The sequence below is a fragment of the Oreochromis aureus genome, linkage group 7 (genome assembly GCF_013358895.1).
Source record: "Oreochromis aureus strain Israel breed Guangdong linkage group 7, ZZ_aureus, whole genome shotgun sequence".
Taxonomy (NCBI): Eukaryota; Metazoa; Chordata; class Actinopteri; order Cichliformes; family Cichlidae; genus Oreochromis; species Oreochromis aureus.
The window spans coordinates 49,908,276-49,920,820 of record NC_052948.1 but is presented as its reverse complement, the minus strand read 5'-3'; the positions used below and the strand labels follow the sequence as shown (position 1 = coordinate 49,920,820).

Below are 12,545 nucleotides of genomic sequence, written 5' to 3'. Positions count from 1 at the left end.
GAGAAACACACGAAACTCCATCAGCTCTAAACTCTGGCCTCGTGTTTCTGTTTCATGAAATAAACTCATGTTGAGAAGCCATTAAACCACACATCGAGAGAATAAGGACAGTAAATGTGATCATTTTCTTGCAATAATTCATTATTAATGTGTTTTGCTTTTCAGGGTTCCTCGAGGCTCCATTTCTCGCTTGCACATTTTATATTGTGAATTGCTTTTACTACTTTACCTTTGACTCGGCATCTAAATTCTCTGGCATGCCGCCCAGTGATACCCGTGCGCACACACACACACACACACACACACGCCTTGAAACATATATAGAACTACTGTGTATAATCACTTTTTAATGAGGTTTAAATCCTTCCTATTCTAAACTTTTACTACAAAAGATCAAGGAGAGCTCTCAGTCAGGATAAACTCTTTTGGTAATTTCCTTTTTATCCAGTTTCCTTTCATTCACACACTTAAACTGGCTCTACAGAGCATCTTTAAGATGATTTCAAAACAGTGAAGGAGGAAAATGGGAAGTTGACCTGGCAGATTGCTTGTGCTTATCCAGACTCATAGCCTGTGGTTTCTTACAGCACAGAGTCCCAGCCAGTCCCCACTCACATCCGTTCACAACCTGAAACTCTACCCTGCTACTATCTTTTTTTTTCTTTTTTTTGCATAAGCAAAAGAAAAAACAAAGGTTAACCTCAGACGTCTTCCAAAGAGAACCGTCCTGTTACTGTACATTTCCATCTGAATATTGAATTCTTCTGGGAGTGTGCGGCTCGCATGCGAGGCTCTCTCACTCCCGCTGTTTCACTACCCCACCACATTTTCTATTTTAAAAGACGAAGTAGCTCAGGAACGTACCACCAAAGTGACTTTTCCCTGGCTGCCACCCTCCTCCTCCTCCTCCTCCTCCTGTATTGGCTTGTGTTTGCGTCCTCTCCTGAGTGACATCATCTTTATGTAAATAGCAATCTTGAAATTTACACAAACAACATAATAAAGTGATGAAAGTCAGGGTTACAGCTGAGCAGAAGAAAAGAAAATACACAACAAACAGTTTTGACCTTTTTTGCTGTTTAGATTAGGTGATGTGATGAAGCTTATGTACCCCAGCCAGATCTTGTAAATTTGCTACAGCATAGGAAAAATAGAGGGGAGGTGGGGGCGGCAGTGGAAAAATGGAAACTTCATCTCCTTTGTGTTATTGTGTGTGTCCCCTCCACCCGTTTGCCAAACTCCTTTGCATTACCTTTGACGCAGTGAGACTCCTCCTGTGTCTGCCCTCCCCCACCCGCTGCATAGCAAATTTTATTGCTTCCATTTGCTTTTGTTTTCTGGATTTCCCCAGCGGATCAATGTTTACAGCCTGAGTGGCCCAATTTTATGTTCTGCGAACAACTAGACAGGTCCTCCAGTGCCATCTTCTCCCTCGCATCTCTTCTTTACCCCCCTCCCCGCCCTCCCTTGCTCCCATATCTAGCACTGGTCAAGCAGAGCGACAGTATCTATTGGCACTGTTAATGCAAAATCGCCACACATTATCCTACAAATGCATATGTGTGTTCTTCAGCTCGCCAGCTGTCCCCGGTGCTGTGCGTCGCCGCTTATAGCATTCGGTGTATAGCCAGCCGTGTAGTGAGTCAACCTTTACACAACACGAGTGGGATCAAAACAGGATGTTATAGTAGGCTTAAAATACACTTTGTTGCCACAACTTTGAGCTGAGTAAGAGGATGACTAAAGTCAGCGGAGACTCCCGAGTGCACGGACGTTTGTACAAAATGTTGAGTCAATCCATACGTTACTGAGATATTTCTACCTGTGGTAGACAGACCAAAGATTGACATCCCTTGAGCCACAATGCTGCTAAAAGCTGCAGTCTGCCCACACAGAGCTCAGACAGAAACATATAGTAGCCAGCTTATATTCACAAGTGAGTCATACTTTCCCGTGGCATACACTGCACTGTATACACTGCATTCTCTTCTACTCTCTCCGACAGGACTGCATGTTGCATAATCACATTTCCTGACCTGTCTCATGATATTCCTTTCTCCTCCATCCTTTCTTCATTTTGCTGCTTCATCACATCATGGTCTCTGTGTCCGAGCTGCACTATCAGACCTCGCCGGCTGATAATTTGATTGCACGAATGCGATGGGAGCGTACTGGATAATGGTTTTAGGCATTTGGGCAGAACCCATACTGTCCGCTGAATTTACATGCTGTTTTTCACAAACAGTTACTGTAATGTTTTTTGACAGTTTTTCAGCAAGATTCATCCGTGCCTTCAGACTCAGATTGGGCTGAATGTGATGTCTGCAAAGCTGGAAAGTTTGTAAGAATGAGCTTTGGCAGGCACTCTAATTGGCAGGTTTCTGCTTTTCAGAAAAATTAGTAGAAGTTTGAAGTTTTGCAGACTTTCACATTCGTCCACCTACAAACTTAAACGTCCCACACGGACAACTCACCAACACCCTCGGCTGGGGTTAAGTGTTAGTTTCTGTAGAAAAACAAGATGCTTTTCCAAAGGCCCAGAGTTTTCTTCTTTCTCTTCTTGATTGATTGCTTTGTTCCTTTTTATTTAATGGTTAAAAAAATGAGTCATATATACTTCAGTTGTAAATAAATGTTTTAAAAAGCCTTTGCTCCTCTCTCCGCTCTGTTCGTTTATTTTCATGTGAGATTTATTAGTTCAAGAACAGACAGTGAAAAGGCTGCCACACATCTTTGGTAGTAAAATAATTCAGTGAAAAGGCACTGGTACTCCATGTTTCCATCTACTGACCATTTCTCAGTAATAGACTTGTCTGTGAAAAGTTTTTTATTAAGAAGATATTTTGTTTTTGTGATATTTTTGAGTTCTGGAAGGAAAATTAATCACTACTTTGCAGATTTATCATGTGCCACCAAGTAGCAATGCACCAATCCACTCTAATAGAGTCCAGTCGTGAGCTCAGTTCAGTCCTGACTCGAAAAACTGGATTGGATTGGATGTCAGAGCTGGCACGTTTCAGTTCAAACCATGCATCATTAGCTGCTTGCAGGATCGCTAACGTAGCATGTAGAAAGCTAGCTGCAAAGCAACAGCAGCTTGGAGATATTTCACTGTAGTTACACCAGCAGCTTTTGTTTTCTCTGTTTGCAAGTTTTTAATTTAACCACAAATTGTTTTCAGGCGAGGTAATGTAGGTGAATATGCTATGAATGACATTTATGCATGCCTAAAGTAGTTGACTTGCATTGCTGTTGTAAGGTAATTGATAGGCCTCAAGGTTTTGTGTTCAGTCCAATTATTACAGTTTACAATACATGAAAAAATGCAGTAACTTACAGTGTTAGGATAACCATCACTGTGAATGACAGTAATCCTTTCAGTTTTAAGTAAATTCCAAAAATGTTCAAGTGCTGTGAAAATGTAAATAAACAAACAAAAGTCTGTAAAATGGTATTAGCGCTTTTTGAATTTGACAAAGGCAAAAAAGGCTGGAAAAGTAAGTAGCACTACAAAGAAACAGCTGTTGGGGGGAATAACTAGGTTAACAGGTCAGTAACATGGTTTTTACAGGCAGTGGTTTCACTGGTCTGCAAAAACCTGGTGCTACAAATTGTGGAAAAGTTCAGAATAATGTAGAATTGTGAAGAATTTGAAAATAGCATCATCAGTAGTACATAACATTGTCAAAACACTCAGAAAATCTGGAGAAATCTCTGTGCGTAAGGAAGAAGAATAAAAATCAATACTGGAGTTCCATGATCTTCTGGCCGTCAGGAAGCAAGGCATTAAAAACAGGCGTGATTCTGTCTTTTAAGTCACTGCATGGGCTCAAGAACACTTCCAAAAGTTTTTGTCTGTAAACACAGTTCATTTTTCCATCCACAAATAGAGGTTAAAGCTCTAACATGTAACAAAATGCCCATATGTGAACATGGTCCAGAAATCCAGCTGTCTTCTCTGAACCAACGGTCATTTCAAATGGACTAAATTAAAGTGTAAAATTGTTCTGTGGTTAGACAAGCTGAAATTATTTTTGGAAAACATGGACACTGCATTCTCTGGAGTAAAGAATAGAAACTGCATCTCTGGTTGTATCGGGGTGCATTATTGCCTGCATAATTTGCAGATTGCACATCTCAAAAGCATCACGACTGCTAAAAGGTGCAAACAGGTTTTGCAAGGGAGGCATTTCATATTTTAGAAAGACAATCCTAAACGGCTTACTCCAGCTATTAAACAGCACAGCTTTGGAGTTGAAAAGTCCAGGTGCTGCCCTGCCTGCTGTCCAGACTTTTTACTAAGTTAAAACATTTGGTCCATTATGAAATAGAAAATTATGACAAAGAAGAACCAGGACTGTTGAGCAGCTAGATTTATATACCAGAAAAGAATGGGACAACATCCCTCTCCCAAAAGTCCAGCACCTGGTCTCTTCAGTTCCCAGATGTTTATGGACTATTGTTAAAAGAAGTCAGGATACTACACAATGGTGAATATGGCCCCTTCCCAACTTCCCAGCTTTTTTTAGAAGGTGTGTTGCTACTATCAACGTCAAAATGACCCTATTTTTTTGTTTAAATTGGTGCATTTTCTCATTTTAAACATTGGTTATGTTTTCTACATTATATTGCAAATAAGATTTGCATACCTTTGCTTTGTGTGTCTATTTACATTTTATACAGCACTCCAAATTTTTGGGAATTGAGGTCATGCAGTGCTTTGCAATGCTACCTTTGGATTTCAGGTCAGCTAAAGGTGACTTTTGTAAAATGCGTATTTGCCACAAAGCATTTTGAATGTGCTATCTCTCTGATTTTCACCTCTTGCTGGCATTTGCAGCTGTATTCAGCACCACGCACCAAGTCAGACTGATGGAAAAACCTTTGCTCTAGTCAGGGAAGTGCATGTTTCCACCTTATGTAACACTGAAGTTATTATTGAATTGTTGAAGTTGAGTTTAGAATGGGGGAAAATACTTCCACACCCAGCTGCTCAACCGAATACCTACATTCCTGTCTGCCACTGTGTGGTATTAGATGTTACCACCTGTGAAATCACTGGTGTGAGCTTTTATTCCTTCCACATGCATAGCTCCCCGACTCTCTGTCGTCTAATTGTTGCCTCTCTTTGGTACAGGTGTGAGGACCCGCTCCTGCTCATCCTCTTCTTCCTCTAACCATCCCTCATTTCCTAATGAGATCTCATCAGCCACTGCCTTAAAACCCCCCAGCTCATGCCTTTCATCGCCCTGTCCCCATCCCCATCCCTCTCATCGTTTACTGCACCAACCTGCTTCTCCCTGGGAGCCCGGGGAGCTCTCTGCCACTGCCTAAGCCCCCTTCCTCTCTTCCTCTTCCTCCTCTTCTCTGCCCCTTCTCCTCCCTCTATGTGAGTATTACTCATGGTAACCAGCATGTGGAGCATGTGTCTGTGGCACAAGCATGAGGCTGTGCATGCAGTGGATGAACAGTGTGGGTGTTCGCTGGCTCGTGCGTAGGTCTCACCAGTGATTTCTCTGCTAATGACTGCGTAACCTCTATTTACATTCAAATGTGCTTCTGCAAATTTAGAAGCCGCATTAGCATTGAGGTAATCAATGAGTCACAAATGTTTTATGCACAGCACTTCTGTCTCTGTTTTCCACCTTTTGTTGGATTGTTTTGTCTCTCCCGGTTTTGCCGGAAGAGAGGAAACGTTCTTGTCAAGACGTGGTATTATTTTATCTGTGGAGGTTTGGCCTGAGCTGTAAAACTGTCAGAGCAGGGCTGGAGGAGCGGCACATCTTTATGTACCTGTCTTAGACTCGATGTGTTAGAGTCAGCTCTGTGAGATATTTTAGAGTGTGAGTGTGTGTTTTTGTCACATGCATGTTTTGATTTACCGAGAGAATCTGAGAAGACCATCCACCGCCATAAAGCACCAGAAGTCTCACGTACTGTTCTGCTGCATGTTTGACAAGCAGCTATTAAAGAAACCATCATAAATTTTGTAATTAATAAAGTTCAGTCAGGACCACTACAGTCAAAACAGAACTGTATTTATGTCACCATTAATTTACATTAATCAGCATTTATGAAACGTGGAAAGGCCAACGGGGAGCATTCCTCCCATAGCAGCCGCAAGACCTGCAGCACAGATCCGAGTGGCAGTCACTGACCAATATGACATTTATTAAGTCACACACAGCACTAAGGGAGGAGCTGGGGTGGAATCCAAAGCAGCTGGCAGATGCACAACAACTAAACTAGCTTTAATATCACACCCTATATGAGATTCCAGTTGGATGAGTAGAAGATTGCTGAGGAGTCATTTGCTGCTGGCTAGCATTGAGATCAGCCGGGAATTGTGACTATGCTTGTCTTTGTGCCCTGCCTCAATTTAGAAGTAGTGGAAGTAGCAGTTTTCCAGCTGCATTGTCACAAAAAGATAAATCCACAGTGAAATCAGCTGAATCTAATTGCTGATCAAATGATACACCAGAAGTAAGGACTCATATTCTCTTTTGAACTGTATTTGTACTGTCATTACAGGTCCTTTCATAATAATCACTTTACTTTGTACAACTTTATAGGATAATGAGCACTGGAAAACTTGATCACTGTGGGCCACTGTGGGCCATTTCACTGTCAAAAGTCTGACCCCAGTCCTTAGCTCGTCTTGTATTCTGTACACCTGACAGGGACTAACTGAGGATTGGATTTTTAAAGTTCAGTGACCTATTTTCAGTATTTCCTCGTCAAAGCATTTACTGTTTAATCACTAATACTCTGCAGCTCTACATAATATGGAATGAAAGCTGTTATGGCATTCATACATAATAATATATAAAAAATTACCTCTTCAGACTCAAGATGTGAAGGATAATACATGTTTTATACAACAGCAACAGCTGGTTGTAAGCTAACGTCATGCCAGCTAATATTAGACTGATGTATGTTACTAATCACGCTTTCGCTCTGATAAACAACTTGATTACATTCTCACAATGTATGAGAGCTTATTTGCTAAATGTCAAAGTTTCACTCACAACAGAAAGGGTTAGCAGACTGACATTCTACACTCACTACAAAGAAACGGTGGTCACCATAGCTAGGATTGTGTACTTGAATTGGGAAGGGTAAAGAAATCTACTGACATCTAGTGGTGAGGTTTTACACACTGTAACTTTAAAATACAGACATGGTGTGGGCAGAGTATTTATTTAAAATGTCAATATTATAAGTTGTAATGTTAGATACATTAACATTAGCTTGAGCGTTTATTGAAGCAATAATTTAATTTAATTTAGCCAATCAGCACTATAGCTGACTTAACTTTGGATGTTGTTGAATGTCAATTGTTTTAATTGGTTCGCTAAAGTATTGGAACTTTGGCGAATTGGTTGACGAATTGGTTGGTCATCTACCTCGAGTACTAAGTACTTCCATACCAGCCTTCTTATTAATGAGCGTGGCAGAGCCATTACAGCAGCTGTACTAGTCACAATCTTCCAAGTGTAGTTTATCCTGTGCTTGTGTGTGTTCTTGTTGTATTTCTTTAGCAAGTGAGGATAAACTAAAACACCTTCTGGCATATTCCATCTCGTTCAGTTCCAGAAGACTCACAGCTTCAGTACAAAGGCCTGCTACAGTACTTAAGGCAAAAACACAAAAGTACTGTCACATTTTCAGAATTTTGGTACTGAAAGATATCAGTAGTATCGGTTCTTTTGACAACACTAATCCCAGTTGTATGTCCTGGTCTTCCAGAGTAGTGCTAAATCAAAATAGTGACAGAAAGTAGAGGAAAAGAAAATAGCCTGATGCTCAATCCAGCTGGAATCCAAGCCACAAATTGGCAGCACTTTAAAAATAACACCATTTAAACCTGCTGCAGAATCAAACCGGTAGCTGAGCAGATTGTGCGTGAACAGTGAACCTACCACCCCAAAACCAAGCTAAATATGAGTAAGAATCAAGTGGATTCATTTGCCTTTAGGGATCACTATGTGTGCTACTTTGAGTATAAACATGAATGTCTCCACCAAAAATTTCTTAACATCATTTCATGGAAACCCACAACTGTTAACCTGCTAACCTCATTAAAACTCAGCCTGTGGCCACCATTGATGCAGGTGCCACGTTTTGCGTCAGTCCATAAAAACAGTTTCCAATACATTTAACTGAAAATAAAAAAGTTACCACATGCTGTCCTTTGAGGAAAAGTCGAGGGATCCTAAAGCAGTCGGCTCCATTCTCAGGGAACCACGACCTTTGAAACAAACTATAATGCCGGCCCTTTCATTGCTACATTTTTCTTCAACTGCATTGCAATCCCCGCAGCTACACTGGCTAACTAATGATACCCCCCTGTGCCTTTGGAGTCAGTGGAGTTCAGGTTGACTTTTACCTTCCTGCGCTACGTTGTGCTGCTCCGTTTGTTAGTGTAGGAAATGGCGGATAATTATCTCAGGAGATGTTTTCCCCATCATTACATGTTTGCCATTACTGTAGCTGTCATCATCATCCTCGTGTGGAGACGGTAAATACATCATTAGGTCACATAAGTTCATTACTCAGCCCAGGATTCAACCACGGACCGGATTTCTCAGGGGAACGAAGTTAGCAGCCACAGTTATAATGTAAATGGGAGGAGTCGAGGAGGAAGTGAGGCTTGTTATCGGGTGTTTGTCAGGAATCATTTTCCAAGAGAACGCCTATAATTGAGTGTGGTTGTGAGCACTGGTGCTTGTCATGATGTTATGGTGGTAAAATCCGAGTGAGCAATGTAGCTATTTCTGGCTTGCGTGATGGGGGAAAGCCTGCAGCTTTTTCCTCGCTTCTTTACGCTTCCCCTCCCGCAGTCTTTGGCTCTTTTTCTTCCCCCGTCCCTCCGTTTCCCCAGCAGAGAAGCTGTGGGACGTAGATAAGTTCCTAGACAGCCGGAACAACAGGGAGCCAGAAACAGAGTCACTGTGTCGTGTAGTAGCAGCTTACACCACAGTGCACTCAGGTTAATGGAGTATAATGTGACTGATGGAGCAAAACTGGCTCGAGGTGCATTCTTCTACTAGTAATGTAGAAAATGATGCTGAATATAAATAAGCAAAAAAATAAAAAACAATAGAAAATGTGCTCATGAATCTACTGTGAATTTCTCAACATGGTAGCCGATTGAAGGCTTCACTAACCTTCACTAACCTCTGTTTTCTCACCGACAGGTGCAAGCAGATAATCCCCAAACTCGACCCTCCTCCACCTTCCATGAACCGCAAGAGAGCTAGCAGGACATTGTCTCCAGGGTCAGAGGTCGCAGCTGCGCCCACGCCCGCAGAGGTCACCTCTAACGACGCGGCCCCCAGCCGCAGCAGCAGCGTCTCGTTCCCTGACATCACCCCCAGCTCACTGTCATCCGGCGACTTCCACTCCCTGAGCAACGGCGAGAGCAGCTCCTGCTCCGCCAGCGAGGATTCGGGCGTGCGCTCCGAAACCAAGTCCCTGCTGTCGCCCCTGCGTGACGACGACGACCTGTTCGGGGACCGTGGGACGTTTTTAACAGCCTCCAGTGGCTGTAACAGTCCCCTGGAGGAGAGGGGGGAAACCGTTCTCTCAGCCGCTGAGTCGTATGCCACTGAAGCCCCCACCCTCACTTCACAGTCGGACACTTGCGGCCACCCGCTGCCCTTCTCCTCCCCGATGAATGATACCTGCCTTCACATCAGCTTTTCTGAGGATGAGCTGCTGGAGAGCAGCCAAGAAGACCCTAACGTCCCTCAGCGGAGCTAGGAGCTATTGCTCCCCTGGAAAACTTCCATCATCTTCTGCAATCAGCTTTTAATCTAATATTTACTATCAGACCCTCCTATGTTTGCACTGGGCTCTATTTCAGGGCCTTTAATCGTTCCACCCACTTGTGACTCAGTACAGGCACACAGTAGCTGATACCAGTTCCTGGAAAGTACTCTATTGTACAGATGATTAGCCTGTGGACAGATTTAGTATTTTTGTAATAAAACAATGAGCTAATTTACTTTTTAGTGACTAGAATGTTTAGCAGAATACATGTAGCACCTCTTGCACTGTTAAAGTCAATTTAGCGTAGAATTCAAAGCCAACGAGGGAACACGTTTTATTTTTGCTAGTAGTCGACGTTAAAAGGTTATTTTGTATAATGGTTCACTGTGGTACAAACTAAAGAGTGGCGATACACGATGACCATGCAAATGCTGGTAATTTTGATGTTGGGAGAAGCCTCGATTTCTGCAGGAGCACCCGACGGGGGATGGTGGGCGGAAAGAAAAGAACAAGAAAGTCAGTAAAAATGGAAAATGATGTGTTGCGGTCTGCGCACAGCTGTGTAGGGCTGTGCATTATGTTTTTGTACTCTCAGAGGTTAGTGGGTTTTAGAATGTTTTTTTTTCTTACTTGCATTTCGTGGGCCTTAAAGCACTGCTGGGAAAATGAGTGGAATGTCTGCAGGTATTCCGTCTATTCGATTGATTTGTTTTGGATGCAATCCTTTAAAACCAAAGGGGATTTTTGAATTAAAAGCATTTTCTTTTTGTGAAACTCGACATGAAGCTAATGACCATGAAAGTAATGGATTGCGCCCGTCTGAGTGGGGAGTCTGTTACAAGATACTGAATGGGAAGATAATTGGGGAATCAGAGAGGACCTTGGAGAAAGACAGCTTGGCAGATGGATTTTCTCTTCTTTGCCTCTATCTTTGTCAAATCTTGAATACCCAACAAATCTGCTTTCGCTTTCAGGGTGAATTAACCTAAGCGGTGGGAACATTGTTGGCATTCGATCGAGAGAAAAGGACCTCGAGTAGTTTAAAAGTGAATCAAACTGCACTCTCATCCCAACAGTTTAGTTATAAAAGAAATAACTGTATGAAGTTGAAATGAAAATGCCAAAATGTTCCACCATAGATCAAACCAGATTGAAAAATTCAATAAACTGAGTTACTTTGAATGTCTGACATTTTATAAATAAAATGATAAAATGTTGAAGAAAATGCTAGAGATAATAATCGGAACAATGGACGATGAAAAGCAGGATCTGTTTAACTTCACGTTAACGTTTCTGTTGCCTTGTTAAAGGTGTCGAATAAAGTGCCACCTTCTGCGAGTAGAAGTGAATATAAATGGAGATGAGGGGTAAAGCACACAAGGTCACATGGGGGGAGTGTAAAGTTGCAGGTGTACAGGGAAAACACAGAAATGAGGCTTTTCCCAACATTACATGTGGCAGGGAGCTCAACAGCAATAACATGTGGATGAAAAAATAATAAAGAGAAACAGCTGGAAGAAAAAACTTTGTTTCTGGCTATTTGTGGATCACCTGAAAAGAACCAAAGTCTTAGACCCTTACTTTCTGTTACCTTCTGCACACAGGACACCTAGGGAGAAGAGTGCTATGGAAGGAGGGGGTTCAAAGAAAACTGTGCTTACTTTACTGCTTACATTTCCTGTCGTTGCACATATTTGAATCTGCTGCTGATCTTTGTTCACACGCCTTTTCATTCAGTGTAATTTCCTGTAACCGCTGTACAGTCAACATCATTTGAACCACAGCCAGAGCTGAAGGCACTTTGAGAAGATTACAGTGCAAATAGTAACGCAGCGGTGTAAGATATCAGCTCACAGGTGCGGCTCTGAGGAACTACTGTAGCAGCTCACGGCTGGATTCCAATTAAAGACTGACAGTGCTGTTGGTTTCGTCTCCTTGCTTTGAATGGAAAGCAGAACAGACAAATGGTCAGCTCTTCTGGCCTGTTTGGCTATGCATTCATTATATCTCATTACAGTCCCTTTTGACATTAAGAATTCATGCCTCTCAAATTCTTTACCACACACTTAACATTTTCAAGGCTTGCCGACACTTCCTGTCCCTTTCTCCAAGGCGTTGTGCTCCCAAGGTGTCCTTTTGAAGGTGAGCTTTTTCTTCTTTCTAGTCCATGAGCCTGCAAACTTCACTTCTGCAGCGTGCCCTGTCGCTTCAGGGTGCAAACATCTGACTGACAGGTTTATTAGCCTTCAGGGCCTCAGTGCAATGCAGTTGTAACAAAGAAGGCAATGCTGTTATTTCCCTGTGCACCTCTCTGATCTAAGGATTCCAAAACCACTTCTGCTACGGTCTGGAGATAAGAAATGAGCTGTGTATGGTCCCTGCGTGCCTTCATTCTCACCTTCAACATGGAATTCCCCTGCTGGATAATCAATAATGCAGGATGCTTGTGCAGCTTGTCCCTCCTCTCTCTCCTATTTCTCTCCAGAGAGGTGGTTTCCATCCTGTTCAGTGAGCCCATTCAATAGAAGACTGCATCTGATCTGCGATCAATCTAACATAGCCCTTAGAAGCTGGAAGGCAGCTTCACGCCAAAGCCTCGGCTCCTCAGTTTTACATAGCCGTTTAAAGTAGATGTCCATCGTCCTTTATATGCCCATTAATGCCGCTGAAAAGTCATTAGTCTGTGTATGGACAGGAGCGAGGTCAGTGATAAAAGCTGTGTGTGTGTGTGTGTGTGTGTGTGTGTGTGTGTGTGTGTGTGTGTGTGTGAG

General features: G+C 42.4%; 1 protein-coding gene across 3 annotated transcripts in view; it reads left to right on the top strand.

The window, feature by feature from the left end:
• Nucleotides 1-11,298, top strand: part of si:dkey-34e4.1 (carboxyl-terminal PDZ ligand of neuronal nitric oxide synthase protein) — a 50,151-nt gene extending 38,853 nt beyond the window's left edge. For 2 of the 3 annotated variants that reach the window (XM_039615865.1, XM_031754628.2), the window contains one exon: nt 9,201-11,298. In XM_039615865.1, coding sequence (XP_039471799.1) covers nt 9,201-9,765 — 565 coding nt within the window. In that variant the 3' untranslated portion in view covers nt 9,766-11,298. Of the gene's footprint in view, nt 1-5,137; nt 5,390-9,200 lie in introns of all 3 variants that reach the window. The other variant, XR_005613989.1, reaches the window with a different exon arrangement.
• Nucleotides 11,299-12,545: the final 1,247 nt, after the last annotated feature.